The sequence below is a fragment of the Schistocerca americana genome, chromosome 3 (genome assembly GCF_021461395.2).
Source record: "Schistocerca americana isolate TAMUIC-IGC-003095 chromosome 3, iqSchAmer2.1, whole genome shotgun sequence".
Lineage (NCBI taxonomy): Eukaryota > Metazoa > Arthropoda > Insecta > Orthoptera > Acrididae > Schistocerca > Schistocerca americana.
In genome coordinates, this window is record NC_060121.1 from 359,408,164 (window position 1) to 359,426,599 (window position 18,436).

General features: G+C 39.5%; 1 protein-coding gene across 3 annotated transcripts in view; it reads right to left on the reverse strand.

Annotated features, from left to right (window-relative positions):
• LOC124605502 (mucin-17-like) overlaps nucleotides 1-18,436 on the reverse strand; it is a 208,214-nt gene that overhangs the window by 146,432 nt on the left and 43,346 nt on the right. For all 3 annotated transcript variants that reach the window (XM_047137232.1, XM_047137234.1, XM_047137231.1), the window contains exons 2-3: nucleotides 17,343-17,420; nucleotides 15,631-15,705 (exon numbers count right to left, since the gene is read on the reverse strand). In XM_047137232.1, the coding sequence (XP_046993188.1) occupies nucleotides 15,631-15,705; nucleotides 17,343-17,420 (153 nt within the window). The remainder of the gene's footprint in view (nucleotides 1-15,630; nucleotides 15,706-17,342; nucleotides 17,421-18,436) is intronic.

Sequence of the window (18,436 nt, forward strand, 5' to 3'; positions counted from 1 at the left end):
CTGTTGTTGTTTATTCTAATCTCAGTCACCTCCTATAACGAAACCACAACATTATGACGCATGAGGCAGGACTCTTCCCTTTTTAAATTCACAAGAATATTCAACCACAGCTGATTTTTCAAGCACCCTTTGTTTAATGTGATGTATTTTCTCAGCACAGCATACATCAACAGTGCAAATAAATTGGCCCATGTAGATACAGCTGCGTTTTCAAGAACACCATACACACCAGGCATTCACAGGCCTACGTTGTCTTTAATGGACCATAAAATCTCTTCTTCTAATAATTTCCGGGTATGCAGCCGGATCCCGTCGACATTCTGCCATGATATTTCGGCCCAGAGACGTCCGGCCATCATCAGGTGAGTACACAACTACTGAAGAGCCCAGGTGCAGTCGCGGTATTTATGCCGAATCTCGCGCATGTGAAATGTACTGGCATCCTACAGCGCATGCGTCAGGTGTTGACATGCGCAGCATAGCCGAGTTGTACGTGCTGCCCTCGGTGGTGGAAATAAAGGTTCATCTAGTCATTGAGTATCGAATGACACTGTCGATTCCGCTGTGATTGTATAATTTTAATAACAGGATTCCAATTTTTATCCAGCTGAAAGCTGTAGGATGCCAGTACATTTCACATGCGCGAGATTCAGCATAAATACCGCGACTGCACCTGGGCTCTTCAGTAGTTGGGTACTCACCTGATGATGGCCGGACGTCTCTGGGCCAAAATATCGTGGCAGAATGTCGACGGGGTCTGGCTGCATACCCGGAAATTATTAGAAGAAGAAATACGCCGGGAAAATTTCAGAAGTCACATAAAATCTCTTGTCTTGGAGGTGCCCCAGAATACTGGTAATACTGGTCTCAGTCCATGTCTCTACAGCACACATTGTATCTTGCTTGTCACTCGCCCATGGTATGGAAAGAACATAGACGCCTTGGGCTTTTCTGCCAATTCATGAGGCATCTTTTGTGAAAAGTACATTAAAGCAACTGCAATGTCTCCCATTCCGTAATTCAGACAGTAGATGGTCATTGTCAAAAATAATCTCTGCTCTGTGTACCTATGTGTTCATGATCATTTTCTTGTGTACCAGATGGTGAGAACTATTTGCCTTCAAATACAAGTCAGTGTGTATTCATTTTCTGTTGGTTTCCAATCTTTACAGTAAATGTAATGTTGGGATGGACATCATTAATGTGATCAACACACTGCTGCAGTGGATTTTCACAGTGTGGCCCTACCAGGAAAGTACTGCCAACACACTGTAGAAAGCAAATTGTATGCACTGTCATAGAGTCAGAATTTTCTCCATGAAGATGTCTGCAACAGCCAGAGACAGTGGGGATCTCATCGTTGTACCACATGTCATCTTATTACATTCATCATGGTACAGGCAGTACATTGTCATTAAGGTGTAGAGGAACGACCTGATGATCAAAAATAGAAACTTTAGGGACACCCTGTGGTCTTGTACTGGCACCCATGTAAAAAGAAACACTACAGTCAAACTAACCTTTATGTTGTTTTAGTCTACCTTCACTTTCTTGAGTTTATCAACAAACGTTTTCAAATTAACAGCATGCCGTTTGCAATGTTCTAGTTTGGGTGTTAGTAATGCTGCTAGATGTTTTGCCGGTTTATAGGAAGATGTACTGACTGCACTAACAATGGGCCTAAGAGAGTATCTTCCCTGTGTATCTGGTACGTCTGGCAGCATGTGGCATTAGTTTCTTCACCACATGCTTGTGCATCTTCATTTTCAAAGACAAGCCCATCACCAAAGCATTAACTACAAGGATGGACAGCAGACAGGAAGATCCTGTCCTCCATATTGCACAGCCCTAAAATTGCCCTTAACAGCAATGAGAGGCGTCCAACGCATATACATGATATCAGCATAAAACATGAGTGACCCTCTTCTCTCCTACAACAGGAGTGACCCACCTCTCTGATGAACATATGGGCTGCATACTTGAGATGCATAATGGTAGTTGGTTGTCTCCGTACACTTCTACAATTTTTTTATGTCATGTGACTAGGGCCTCCCATCAGGTAAACCATTCGCTGGGTGCAAGTCTTCCGATTCGACACCACTTCAGCGACTTGCGCGTCGAACTTCTACAATTATTACTAGGCAATAGCCAAGTTCTACACTGCTTGATGATGAAAACCAACATCATTAATCCAGGTGTTCTCTTGGCCACCTTCTTCACATAACACAGTGCTTTGGGGTTTGTACAGTTGTTTATAAAGCACATCTATAGGCTTCATTGGCTGTATGGAAATGTTTGAGCACTGCCTGAGTCAACAGTCCTGCCAGATAACTCCAAAAAGGTAGCAGGCAGTTCTACTGCTTCATTGTGGGGTGCTCACAAGCCATAATTTGTGTGTAGCAGTCACCAGCTGTTATTGTTAACCACAAGCCACCACTATAAGACGCATCTTAAATGTGACATGTATCACAACAGTGGTTGCCATGTTGTATGGAAATTCGGTGATCAACATTTCCTAATGAATGTTCTTGCCAGAAAGTGACAATGTGAGCATAACCCAAGTTTGAAAAGACCCTTTGAGGAACACTGTACACAAACTGCATTGCTCCATTCACAACTGGAGACATATGCAACTCCACTGAGAATACAGGTTTAGTTAGCTTTACCTCCATTACATAGGTCACTGTACATAGAGATTTCTTGTGCTAAAAAACTATTGAAAAAGAGATCATAAGGATGGTGCAAAATGTTTTTTCAATTACTTTTTTTGCTATGAGGAAAGGAGTTTCATATGTAAATGTACCTTTTCACTAAAAAATAAAAATAACAAGAGAGAAAGATAAGCAATGAAATGAGCAACGTGAAATAGAATGTTAGAAGTGTGCATTTACATATTTGTACTGCATGGGCTTTAAACACATTAGGAAAAGTAATATGGGGAGCCAAGGTACCTAAACGAATTACACAGGCCTGCTATGAATGAGCTAGAGTAGAATTATTAGTATTCAAGATGTGCTTATGAGGACAATATAAAACAAAATTGACAATATAAAACAAAATTCTAAAACCACATGAATTGGTTATTTGCTATAGTAGAATTACTTGGGAGCAATCAACTAATATCACAAGGCTAAAAAGGAATAAAAAGAGAGAAAGAAAGTAAAGGCATGTACAGGGTGTTTCAAAAATGACCGGTATATTTGAAACGGCAATAAAAACTAAACGAGCAGCGATAGAAACACACCGTTTTTTGCAATATGCTTGGGACAACAGTACATTTTCAGGTGGACAAACTTTCGAAATTACAGTAGTTACAATTTTCAACAACAGATGGCGCTGCAAGTGATGTGAAAGATGTAGAAGACAATGCAGTCTGTGGGTGCGCCATTCTGTACGTCGTCTTTCTGCTGTAAGCGTGTGCTGTTCACAACGTGCAAGTGTGCTGTAGACAACATGGTTTATTTCTTAGAACAGAGGATTTTTCTGGTGTTGGAATTCCACCGCCTAGAACACAGTGTTGTTGCAACAAGACGAAGTTTTCAACGGAGGTTTAATGTAACCAAAGGACCGAAAAGCGATACAATAAAGGATCTGTTTGAAAAATTTCAACGGACTGGGAACGTGACGGATGAACGTGCTGGAAAGGTAGGGCGACCGTGTACGGCAACCACAGAGGGCAACGCGCAGCTACTGCAGCAGGTGATCCAACAGCGGCCTCGGGTTTCCGTTCGCCGTGTTGCAGCTGCGGTCCAAATGACGCCACGTATCGTCTCATGCACCAGAGTTTACACCTCTATCCATACAAAATTCAAACGCGGCAACCCCTCAGCGCCGCTACCATTGCTGCACGAGAGACATTCGCTAACGATATAGTGCACAGGATTGATGATGGCGATATGCATGTGGGCAGCATTTGGTTTACTGACGAAGCTTATTTTTACCTGGACGGATTCGTCAATAAACAGAACTAGCGCATATGGGGAACCGAAAAGCCCCATGTTGCAGTCCCATCGTCCCTGCATCCTCAAATAGTACTGGTCTGGGCCGCCATTTCTTCCAAAGGAATCATTGGCCCATTTTTCAGATCCGAAACAATTACTGCATCATGCTATCTGGACATTCTTCGTGAATTTGTGGCGGTACAAACTGCCTTAGACGACACTGCGAACACCTCGTGGTTTATGCAAGATGGTGTCCAGCCACATCGCACGGCCGACGTCTTTAATTTCCTGAATGAATATTTTGATGATCGTGTGATTGCTTTGGGCTATCCGAAACATACAGGAGGCGGCATGTATTGGCCTCCCTATTCGCCAGACATGAACCCTTGTGACTTCTTTCTGTGGGGACACTTGAAAGACCAGGTGTACCGCCAGAATCCAGAAACAATTGAACAGCTGAAGCAGTACATCTCATCTGCATGTGAAGCCATTCCGCCAGACACGTTGTCAAAGGTTTCAGGTAATTTCATTCAGAGACTACGCCATATTATTGCTACACATGGTGGATATGTGGAAAATATCGTACTATAGAGTTTCCCAGACCGCAGCGCCACCTGTTGTTGAAAATTGTAACTACTGTAATTTTGAAAGTTTGTCTGCCTGAAAATGTACTGTTGTCCCAAGCATATTGCAACAAACGGTGTATTTCTATCACTGCTCGTTTAGTTTTAATTGCCGTTTCAAATATACCGGTCATTTTTGAAACACCCTGTATATTGCCCAACAAAGAAAGTCACAAAGTCTTCAACTAATGAGCATTTCTTACTTGTAAATTTTTAAATTATTAATTCCTCTACAACAACTGTCACACACTAGAAAACTTCCATTTAGTGCACAATTGCAATACTTATTACCAAAAAGTATTAATCACACCATAGATTGCTAAAAAACTTTATAACTAAACACTCCATTTTACACAGCCAAAAATTTATAATAAGCTGAAAGGTAGGAGTGTATTGGTTCATTAACAATACTTATAGTGGAGAAGTGGTACTATTCCATTAAAGAGTCCATGGAGAAAAAATTTACTATTTTAGCTATGAAAGTATGTATTTATCTGTAGAGTGTCAAAACTACAAGTAGTACTTCATATTGTGACAATATAATTGAGTGCCTTTTATTCCTTTTTTTAAATAAAATATAAATAATGGTCACTCATTAAAACTCTTGACAGATCTATTGTATGATAGACCATATGACTTAAAAGCTGGACATTATGAAACAAATAATTCATATTTCTCATCAAAAGCAGCCTATTTTCTTTCAAAAATGTACATTAAAACATTGAGTTCTGTACTAGAGGCACTGATTGAAAGGAACATGTACAATGCTGAAAACAGAGAAATGAAGGTTTCAAAAGAAGAATAAAGAGGTATAATGCATTCCTTTATATTGGGAGGGGTGTAGGGAACAGAAGTTCATCAAAGAATGGTACAAGATGGAGAGCAATGAAAATCTGTTGCAGTTCTGATGCTGAATCCAACCACTGGGGCAATCGTTGCCATTGTAACTCGCCTTGCTTCAACAATGAGGGCATTCACCTGCTGGAGAATACCATCAGTAATGCAGTGTGACATTCTAGATTGTGGATCATCAGGCAATGATGTCTGTCCTTCCTTGAATCACTTGTGCCAAGCCCTGACTCTTGCAATTGACATGCAGTGCTCTTTGTATGCGTGTTCCATTCTTTGATGAATTTCCATTTTCCACACTCCTTCTGCTGAGAGGAAATGCACAACATCCCTTTTATCCTTCTTCTGAAGCTCCCATTGCTCTGTTTTCACCACAACTGTGTGCAGTGGACAGTTGACATGTGCACATGCTCATTCATGTCATCATCTGGGTATCCACTCATTACTTCTAGCAGCAAGGTCAGGACCTCAGCACTCTTCTTCCACAGATAGTGACATTACCATCCTTTCAGTTGTTTTCATTTTACAGCCTGTGGTTCAATTCTTTTTAAACAACTCTAATATGTGCAAGTAAGTTAGTCAATAAAAGACTCAGTGATATGTTTCTAAATTGGAGTCTCTTGTTCACTGACACACTTAAATGGAAAGTTGGCACTTAGTCATCACCCCTGCAGTTACACTATTATGGTGTTGAGAAACCATTAGTGCACAAAATAATAAAGTGCAATAAATTCTGAGGCACACCACACTAGCAGCTGTCTGAAATTGCAGCATCCAAATGTTCAGATAATTTGCAGTTCGTTTGGTTAATGAGACTGTGGTTCATTAACTTCTCTTTTTTAATTGTTGGAATACTGACCTCCAATGTACAAGGTCCAATGGTTCATCTTTTCCTTGAACATCCAATGTATCTTAGCTTGTACAGCTTCTGATACAGTTTAATTTTGTGCATCCTTTTTAACTTTTTCAAATAATTTCAGTTCATTCATTTTGAGTATGCTTCTTCCCTTGAATTTTCTTATTCATTAATTTGATACTTAATGTCTGTGGATCATTTACTGATCATAATTCAGAAGATATTTAAAATACAGTCCACATGTTTTTCAAATAAATGTTAGAAGTTTAACTTCAACACCCAGGTTCACTTCTATCATTTTGAGAAATGTAATTTTGTAAAAAGTAACAGCAAATTTCAAATCATTTTTGTTGTCATCAACCATTTAACATCCACTGCCGAAATGAGTGCCTTCTCTAGACTTTTTCATGAATCACAATTTTCAGTGGTATGTACCCATGTTGCATCTGCATTTTTTTTAATACAGGCTATTCACTTTCCATTAGAAAACTCTCTCAGTGTTGTCTTATCTTTTTGAGTCCAGTAAACAGCTTCCTTAGTCCATGTTCCTTCCTTTCACATGACTAAATGAGCCACTTGCTTCCATTCCATTTTCATTAGCACCATAATTACATCTTCCACTCCAGTTTGTTGCTTGAGCTACTCCCATTTTCTACCAGTAATTCCCAATGTCCATTCCATTTCTACACCGTTCACCTTGAACAGCTTTTAATATAAAATTATATGACACTGCCACAAGTGAAAACTGATATTCACTGGTAATAGTAGACTGTTACTCACCGTAAAGATGAAACATTAAGCTGCAGACAGGTCCTAGCTGCTAGAGTTGGCAGTCATGTGTGCATGATATGCAGTTGCTTGTGTGAATGAATGGTGTGTGTTTCTCTCTTTCTGATGAAGGCTGTGGCTGAAAGCTTTCTGTAAATGTCTTTTACTTGTCAACAATGGAAAATCCAGGATGGAACATAACAATATTATGGAAAGGAAAGTTTATACTCACCATATAGCAGAGATGCTGAGTCACATATAGGCACAACAAAAAGACTGTCTCACACACACACACACACACACACACACACACACACACACTCAAGCAAATGCAACTCACACACACATGACTGCAGTCTTAGACTACAGTTGCAGGGTGGCTATAGTTACCTGAGACTGCAGTCGTGTGTGAGCTGTGTTTGCGCAGTGTGTGTGTGTGTGTGTGTGTGTGTGTGTGTGTGTGTGTCTGCTTGTCATCTATTTTTGACAAAGGCTTTACGAGCCAAAAGCTTTATTTGTGAGAGTCTTTTTGTTGTGCCAATCTCGACTCAGCATCTCTGCTACATGATGAGAGGCAACTTTCCTTTTCATAATTTTGTTTTTTACTTGTGCCTGTCTGAAAATTAATGTGTCATCTTTATGGTAAGTAGCAATCTATCTTTCCTTACACTGTTGATATTCCTACCGGGAGTTTCTATTGTTTGATAATATATTTTCAGTCATAGACACATAGGAAGCTTAGTTTTAAAAACTATGGTATTCTTTATGTACCAAAAGCAATGCAGGACATTTATACTCTTCTATTTATTTATTTTTCTTGTCCATCCTGTACTTGCTTCAACTGCCCTAGAAACAAAAATTCATCAACTGGTTGTATGATTTTGGCCAAATTTTGTACTATTTTTTCTTGATTTCATGACCACACATTATTTTAGACTCAGAATAATAAATTTTCAAGTCTGTTATAAAGCTTGCTCTATTAGGTTCTCCCATTCAGTGCTGCCATTCACCTGCACTGGATTCAAAAACTTCAGTGACATCAACATAAGAATTAACAGAGATTTCCACATTAACACAAATTCATTCTTCTTTTTACCAGTTTAAGGATCTGAAAATTGCATCTAGAGTTGATGAGAATGGTTTTGGCAGTGAAGAAACTCCTTGCCATACCACCATTTCAATTCAAAACTCCACATAATCTTGATGGAGTCTAAGGGAAGCTGTAACACTGATGCAGATATTTTTTTTGTTTACTAAAGGAACTTCAAGTAATGCCATGTTTCTCAAAGTTTGCTAGTACAGACATTTTTTAACTGAGTCAGAAATGTCTTAAAATCTATAAAACTGGTAATTTGTACATACATTACAAATAGAACTTGAAAATTAACATAAAAGATGAGTAACAGGCTGTAATGCATTTCTTATCAGATAAGCCATATACACACTTGTTACTGGTAATGCCCAGGGTGCAAATAATTCACAATTTCAATAAATATTGTACATTATGTATTTGTCATCAGATTGTTCCTATGCTGATAAACTGTTGAAATAGGCAAAAAAGTAACTGCTTGATTTGTACAAGGCATTAGCATACAATACTACTTACACACAGTTAAGTACAAGTTGGCTACACTACTGCATTTACTATAGCCTCTATTTCTATGTGTTCTGGCTTATTCATGCACTACAAATGCCATATTTTACATGTTGTGTTTAAACTATTTTTTTAACAGAAGCAGCATTTACAAAGGTTATACAAATTAGTATTATAAAGATATACAGGTCACAACTGATATACAATATGGGGATATGTCTTGGTGGCATTTGTCCAATGTGAAATTTACATACAGAGTACACTTCATAGAAGTTATCACACAAGTGAAGTGATTATGAAAAGAGCACAAAGCTTATAGGTCAATCAAAAAATGAATGATGTTTAAATAGTAAGAAAAAAAATGGAAATGAGCATACAGCATTGTGGGCCAGGAGTCCCCCATTCGGGGATGTTCAGCTGCTGAGGGCAAGTACTTATTGCATTCAACGCCACATTGGGCAACTTGCACATTGGAGATGGGGATGAAATGATAATGAGAACAACACAACACCCAGTCCCGCCCCAGCCAGGATTCAAACCCACGCCCCGTGGCTTAGCACTCTGCCGCGCTGACCACTCAGTTAATGGGGGCGGATTAAATAGTAAGAATTAAATAGTTATAGGATGTGTACAAAATGAGCAACAACTTCTTAGAAGGCATTGGATGAATGGAACAAGGGATCCAAATGTAATGAATATTCTTTCCTGTGGATTGATGATTGAAGGCTCTCCACATCACCCACTCAAACGTCATAATGTGGCCATATAGTATATTCTGACATGGCAGGATCTCAATTGGCTAATTCAGTTAGTTCAATGGTTGGAGGAAAGCAATGGCATATCATCTGCAACAAGACCATGTCTTGTAAAGTGTTGCAGTGCTCAAACTATTCTTTGGATTGTGGAAGATTTATGTTTTTACAAAATAAAGATTTAATACTTTAAAATGGCTAAGATGGTAAATTATCTGTCTGTGGATAAGAAATATAGAGTGGAAGATTAGGTTGGGACAGTATAAAGAATCACTTCCATCTCTGTCACAGTGCCTCCAGTGTTATCACAGAGAACTCATCCTTGAGATGTAACTAGAAATATCTGTTTTTCCAGTAGTGCCAGTCATGCATGACATGCAGGAGAACTTTGATGAAGTTTGGAATGTAGGAGATGAGGTACTGGCAGAAGTAAAGCTGTGTTTGAAGGTTGTGAGCTGTGCTTGGACAGCTCAATTGGTAGAGCACTTGCCCACAAAAGGCAAAGGTCCTAGCTCTCATTCCCAGTCCAGCATACAATTTTAATCTTCCAGGAAATTTTAAATCAGCACACACTCCACTGCAGAGTAAAAATTCATTGTGGAAATTTAGCTAGGTGTCAGATGATTTTCTCCATTAACATAATGGTTGATCATGAAGTTTGTTCATACCAAGTTTAGCAGAAAAAAATGGTTCAAATGGCTCTGAGCACTATGGGACTTAACATCTGTGGTCATCAGTCCCCTAGAACTTAGAACTACTTAAACCTAACTAACCTAAGGACATCACATACATCCATGCCCAAGGCAGGATTCGAACCTGTGACCATAGCAGTCACATGGTTCCGGACTGAGCACCTAGAACCGCATGGCCACCGCGGCCAGCAGTTTATCAGAATATGATACTTGAATATATTTTTTGATTATGAATAACTTTCATGTTTTGGTTTATTTGATCTACACTGAGTAAACCTGCAACTAAAGGTACTGCTGCAACCTGCTTATTACACAAATTCATAGATTAAAACTAGACGATAAATCAGTTGCCTAGTGATACTGAAGAAAAAAGTTATTGTTTTAGCCATTTGTAAATTCCTAAAGATGGTAACAGTTTTTAATCTTGCTTGTTATTGCAGATATACAGAAGGAAATACAAAAATAATTTTACAAACTAATTAACAAATGTTACTCACACTGGATCATAAGCTGCATCTACACTTTGGGAAAAAATGTCTTTAAGCAAAAATGTTACTCACTTTGGATGATAAGCTGCCAGTTGGCTTTGAAATACTGTCTTTAATCAGCATGCCAACATGCACCTGAACCTTAAACACTCATGCAATAATTTATAAAGCAGGCAATAAAAAAATGGTACTTTCAAGTTCCCAAAAGTAATTCTTCACCTTATTTGAATAAATGAAAACAAATCAACTCAAAAAAATATTTACGTATCACCATACTAGTATTTAACTCTCATTCATAGACTAACGAAACATATTTTCATATATTTGCTGTGTTCCACAGACAAAAGCATATTTATTCATCTAGTGTTAAAATGCACATGTAACACCTATTCCTTATTCACTAGTCAAGGGTCAATTTTTGGAGGAGTACTACACATTTTGGATCTGTGGGATAATATTTTCAAAACAGGACTTAATGTGCATAACCTGGTAATGTTACAGAATTTCTTTCTCCAGAATTATACCATCCTACAATTCCTCCTCAAATATTATTGTCTGAACAAGATGACATGATTCCCAGAGGAGTGTGCTATATCCGCAGCAGACAGATGTCAGAGCACACATTGGTGAATTCAGAATCAGAGGAAGCTGCCAAGTGAGAGAGTAACCCAACCCTCTGGTATGGAGAACAAAATGTGACGGATGGACTATGGACAAGACAATAGACCAGAACACAGACAAACAATCTTATGACAATGAGGTGCTACACAAAGCAGTTGCCACAATGATGACACCATAACCAAAAGTAGCAGAGAGACAAATCCAAGATGCCACCAGAGAGAATAACTGGGTGACATACAAGGTAATTATCCAACGGTTCTGACACAACAAAGATCAATCCATAAGTATCAAGTGTGAGCACTTAACTGACTGGCTGTGCAATGTACAGCTGCCTAAATACTGGCAGCGTGGAACGGTACTGCCTTGCACACTAAAGTGGCAAGCGAGTGACAGGCTCAGCATGCAAGTGCAGTGCAGCCACAGTGTCCTCTATCAGCTATCGAGGTCCATCTCCTCCAGTGGACATTCAACCTCTGTGGTACTCAATACCAGATCCCTCCCCACCATCCCCACCCCCTTCACAATAGGCATGAACAGATGGGAGCATCCCAGATGGTTCCATAGGGGTGGAAAGAAGGTATGAGCGATGACCCAAACCCATCAATAGCAGGATAGCAAAGACATGGTGATCGGTGTGCCCCTCATGATGTCGCTAGAAGTGAGGGCACCGGAGGGTTCCTTTGATTCCTGCTTAAGCAGAAGGCGGTCCTGGAGCCCTCGGGGGAGTCACTGGCCCTGGGACCTCATTATCAACAGAAGGTAGAGAGGGAGGGGGAGGTGGCAATGATGAGTATTCCGTATCAGCTCATAGCCGGAGCTGGTTGTGGTGGTGGCACTCAAGCCCCTTCCACATTTGGACAGATGTAACCCAACACCCATGGATCTCCACTGCTGTTGCTGGTGTCCAAGCCACAGGACTTCCATAGGAGTGGGCCCACATAGCCACACCAGGTGCCTAATGCCCAGACAGCTGACAGCACAATGCAGGAGAGGGTGATGTCAGAAGATGAAGCAGCGTCTGTGGTTGCTGCCTGTAGACCAGCTACACAGGGCTATGACCATCAATCGGCATGGTGTGATAGGTGCTCAAAGACAGAGGGAGGGCAGAGGGCAGAGGTGGTGACAGAGGATTCAACAATCTTCTTCATTTGTTGCAAGATGTTCTGCTTGACCATTTGAGGGAGGATGGAATGGAGGGCTGACAATATATTTATGCCATTTGCCACACAGAACTCTTTGAAGACAGACAACACGAATGGGGCCATTATCTGAAAACAAAGTGTGAGGTAACTCTTCGATGGCTAAAACCTGGGCCAAGGCAGTGAGGGTGGCATTGGTCACGGTGGTGCCATGCATAACACATATGGGTAATTTGGAGTAGGCATCCATAATAAGCATTGACCCCAAAAACAGGCCCACAAAATTGAGGTGGATGCGGTCCCAGGGATGATGCATATAGGCCAGGGTTGAAATGACAAAGGATGTGCTGTTTGGTGCTGGGCACATACCATGTAACCACAGACCATTCTCTTGATGTCACTACTGATATCCAGCCAATATATGTGTCAGTGAATGAAACCCCTAATGCAGGACATCCCCCAATGTCTCTGGTGGAGCAAGCACAGGACTGCACAGGACTCACTGCAATCTGACGGGAATCACCACCTGACGCGTGTCAGTCCCAGTATCCAAGAGAAGAACATCATTGACAACTGAGAACCTGTGAGAAAGTAGTTTCCAGGGTTTGAGCTCCATCGCCAGCTGATGGGTGAGGTAGGTCAGCCGGCCACACGTCACATATCAGACGACCTGTCACAGTGTGGGGTTGCAGTGTGTGATGGCAGTGAAACATATGGCCATAATGGGGAAACTATTCAATGTATGTTGCCTTGCAGTATCAGTGTGGAAGCAGAGGACCTACTGTTTTCAAAATCAGGGTCCAGTCCAGCGGGTGGACGTGAAAAGGTTTCGGCATTAGAATGTTGCACCATGGGCTTAAACAAGATGGTATAATTGTAGGCGCTAAGGAACAGTGCACTATAAGTGATGAGCCATTTACACGGGTATGTTTGACTGTGGCCCAAATAAGGTAACCAATGGCTTGTGATCTGTAATGAGAGAGCTTTGCACCAAAATGGCAGATATTAAATTTTTTAATGGCAAACACTATCACCTATGCCTCCTGTTCAATCTGTGAGTGGTTGTGTTGTGCAGGGGTCAATGTCTTAGAAGCATAAGCAACTGGCTGTTCAGAGTCATCCTCTTTCCTGTGCATCAGAACCATCCCAATGCCACAGGTAAATGTGTCGGCCTCCACAAGCAACAGACATCTGGGAGAGGAAGGTGTGAGACAAGGAGCAGATTTCAGTAGGTTTTTAATTGCTTAAAAGCATGGTCACAGGCAGAGGTCCAGTCATAGGGCACTGCTTTCTTATGCAAATGACTGAGGGGTTGCGAAAAATGGGCTACTTGGAGCAATAGTTGACTTTCCCCAAAAACACCAGGAGTTAACTTAAGTTCCTCGGGCAGGGAAGAGAACAAATGTTGGCAACATTCTGATCAGTAGGCCTGATTCCCTCTTTAGTGAGCCAGTTCCCCAAATACTGTACTTCTGGTTGAAAAAAATTGACACTTCTCATATAACAATGCAGACCTACATCCTGCAGGCTGGTAAAGAGAGTGCAGAGATTTTGCAAATGCTTCTGATGGGAGGGTTCCATAACAATGAGATCATCCAGATAATTCACACAAGCTTGAATGTGCTACATCAGTTGTCCCAGATACCTTCAGAAAATTGCTGGAGCTGAGGTAATGTCAAATGGGAGTCACTTGTACTTATACAAGGGTTGAAACTTAAATAGTGGCAACTATTTATTCACAGCCGATACAAAAGAGTTACATGTTTGCACCTGTTACTGTCCTTCAAAGTAGTCACCAGCGTTGTGTAGGACCCATTGCCAGCAATGTGGAGGGTGTAGTATACTGTTAGCAGAGCCTGTTCTGTTGATGATACGAATGGAGCGGTCTACTGCCTGTCAAATCTCTGGAACAGTTCTGAAGTGAATGCCATGAAGTGGTTCCTTCATCTTCAGAATCACATCAAAGTCACAAGGTCTTAAGTTGTATTACTGTTTGTTTTTGGAGCATCACCTGCTACCAGCTTTGCGAAAGAAGCAGTGGCACTTTCTGTGCAACCCAACCATCATTTTGCATGACAATGTGCAGGCACATACAGTGCAAGCTGTAGCTGCTCTGTGCAGTCGATGGGATTGGGAAGTACTGTACCATCTACCATACTCCCTGAACTTAAGTCCTTGTAACTTTGATTTGATTGAAAAAAAAAGGAGGTATCACTGGATGTGGATACAGAGGGGCATGTGGTTAGCACACCACTCTCATGGCCATTGTCAGTTTTTGTGACTAGTAGTCAGCAGTGTGGCTATTTGGGAAATGTTCTACCTCAAAAATTCTGTAAACATCTGCCACATAATGTTTCCTTCAGCCAAGGAAGGTGGCAGAAGTCACTGGGTGCCTGCTCAGCAGGCGACTATAAGACAAAATTTGATTAGAAGCAATATGTGTGAGTATATCCCACAAAAAAAAGAACACCCCCTTTTCATGAAACTCCATCTTCACCTCATCAGGAGATGTCCAGTGTGCCCTGTTGGAAATCAATCCATCACTGATTTTCACTTTATCCACTATCTCCTTGGTTGTGATACACCAATCTTCTTGCACCAGAGGTCTCACTTCTCTTGTGATTCCTAGTTCTTGTTCATCTTCAAATGCAGAAAATACATGATTGCACAATAGCCTGCTTTACCAATGGGCACTGCCGTTTTGTTTTGCCTCCTTTACAGTAATTTTGCATGAGTATATTTCAATGTGTACCAGGACTGCAGACATGTACCAGCGTACAAACAAAAAATTAACAATATGGCTCTAATTTTTTGAGGTGAAGATTAAGGCTTTACATACACCCCTGGTAATGAGCCTGTTAACAGGGTGTTAAACCACTGTGTACAGATGGCTGTATGTGAAGTTGCTGAAGTTTAATGAAGGGGAAAGTTTGAAGCCCATTCCCTTTTAGGTCAAATTTAGCGTTGAGAGACATGACACACAAGCTGGAATACAGCTAAAGAAATGTAGTATCAATTTATATGCATTTCTCTTATCCACTTCCAATATGTACGAAGCTTACTGAAGCTGTTGAGAAAATAGTTTAGAGACATAAGCTCAATGTAATCTATTTGGGCTATGTACAAGCAGTAAGCATTTCATTCCATGCCACACAAAACCGCAAATCCTGCTCTAACCTCTAACTACGCCTCAAGTGTAGATAACTACCATGCTTCCAATACACATAAGACATGCATTTACTGCAAGACATGCAGAACAAATATCCAATTCAAGTACTGTGAAAATAAGTATATTATTTGTTCATACCTGAACATTATAGACAGAATTTGATACCTCAGATGGAAGAGCAAATGTCACTTGAGGCTGTACACGTTGAGTAACCTGAAAAATAATTTTTATAATTCTTTCATTCAATCTTCTTTATTAACAGATTTGTAGGAATCTTTTTCCCCTGTAAGTGATTTTGATGTGTTTGGAACAGAAAAAAACATTAAAACCTTTAAATCTAAATGTGTTTAAATAGTGTGTTCCAATACAACTCAAGTATCTCTTGTGTGCTTTTACTTTGAATGATATCCTAGGTTAAGTCTGAGCATATAGAGTTTTGATTGAAAATATAATAGTCCTGCATGGTTACACTGCTCTGCATTCCTATAAGAGCCTATGTATATAAGTCCTTTTTTTAACTCTTGTAATGATCTATAAGAGCTAAGTAAGAAACTCATTACTTATGTGTTTTATTTTGTTATTCTGATAAGTCTAATTTTATGAACACAATGAATATTAATTTAGCAGTATGTAGCATTCCCTTCAACTGCCATGAAAATAGCAACCCACTGCAGTGTGGATTTCACAAGCTACAATTTCAAACCCCCTAATGTGTTGTAAACCTGTTCATGCCAGAAATTCTCCTCTGGTTCCTGACATGTTAACTCATTTGTGCCAGATGATTCCTGCATGTTCCTCACTTGTTATGCTGATCAAGGGAGTAACTTTCATTTAGTGTTTGCTGTCACAGTTGTGTAATATTACTCACCTGCCATACATTCTCTTAATGGCTGAGAATATTATCTACTAGGTTAACTTACCAAATACACTGACAGAAAGCAGCACAGAGATGAACACACTTTTCACAAAAAGTTACTCATGTCAGCTCATGGCTTGGTTTTTCTGTGCTGTGTCACAGGAAGAAAGTGAGTGAAATATGAGATTCAAAATAATATATAGAAATTAAAAGACGCTAATAATTCACAAAGAGAGTGACACTGCCATTTCTTCCAAATCTGAAGTAGACAAAATGTCATGGGGACTGAAACTAAAGCAATCAAATATCTTCATCCAACGTTACTGAGTGAATTCTGTTTTCATAACTTCAGTTCATCCCCCTGCTCTGTGTCTGAAAAATTCATCTGAAGACAAACAGTAACAGTCTAAAGGAAAAGACTATTCACTCATGCCCCTCAAATGTAGTGAACTGTTATTTTATAAGGACGTGCAAATGATAAACTATTTTTGTCATTTTTTGATGAGACTTTCAAGAGTGAAATATCCATTTTAACCACATAAAATATTTTCTTCATTTTCTATTTTCAGTAAATAAATTCCTTTTACAAATGTTTTGTTCAGTACTGTAATCACAGAAACATAAAAAAGATTCGGAGAAAAACCATAAGCAATACTGATGAACTTTAAAACAGAGGACGTAAGTGGGCATGCAGAACAACTGGGCCTCTGGGGTATGCTGTTTCTTGACCTGAGTTTTAGGCAGGCAAGTGGTCTCTCTCTCTCTCTCTCTTTCTCTCCTCTCTCAGAGTTACAAAGGTTGAATATTCATCCTAACTGTTATAAAATAATAATCACCTTAATGTCAATACGATAGTGTTATAGCCAAGAAAGGTATCTATCAGTTTTATGGCCCTTAATTCATGTTTTTGTGCAATGCCTCTGATGTACACATGTGTAACTAAAATAGTATTTTCAGCTATGAGTATGCTAATTTAATAATAGTATCCACTTACAGTAGGAATCACTGATCTGTCAGAAGCACTCACTACTATTGACTCAGGCCCTGTGATGAACGTTTTGGAATCACTGATCTGAAAAAGATTTTTAAAAGTTCACAGCATTATTCCACAATGCCAATTTGGAAACAAAACAATGTGTAAGTCAACATAATATCTGTTAGTCAACTTGTCAGGAATACCATGCACTAAACAGACACACATATGATACCCAATGTAAATATTAACATAATATTGCCTGCCATCAGCAGCACTCTGTGTAATATCAGATCACTTGGGCCAAATAAATAAATAAAACTTCCTAATGAAATGAAAGGCACATGTGCTTGAACAAATGTAAATTTCATTATCGATTTCTTACCGTTGAATCATCATAGATAAGACCTTAGTAATTACAGTTCTCAGTAAAACATACATGTATAAATAAATCATTTTTATGAAACATCAATTACCAAGAAGAAATCTTACAGCTTATTCAAACAACCCAGAAATGATAACTGTTATGACAATAATCAAATCACACAATGATCCTAAATGTTCTCCAACATTATTAATCTATTTATATATGCATCTCTACCTCTCTTAAACAGTACCAGTATCTTCTGCATGATACATCCAATACTCAGTTAACTCTTGCCTCTGTGTCAAAACATTTCCTACCACTGCCACTACTTTAATTACAATGCATACTCTCAAGTGTTGCTGTTACATGGATTATTGTAATCAGTAGTAGCAGTAGTAATGTTAGTATTAGTACTAGCTGTAACTTGTTCATCATCTTGGGTGTGCCATGCTATGTCAGGTAGAAAAGGTCCTAATGTTGACAGTAAAACAATTACAAATGATAAATAATAAGCTATGTATAATGTATATATTGGTTCAATTCATTCACACAATTTTCCTTCATTCTTCTATTCCTCTTATTCTATTAAAACTGTCATTTGTACTGTACTCTGTATGTGATCATTTAATCAAAAATTCTTGAAAGAGAGGTCTAAATTTTTTCAATTAACATTTTACTGAAAGAGTTTACAAAGGTTACAAACTAGTTGCAATGTTCTAAATACCTTTACATTTTCATTATATCATAT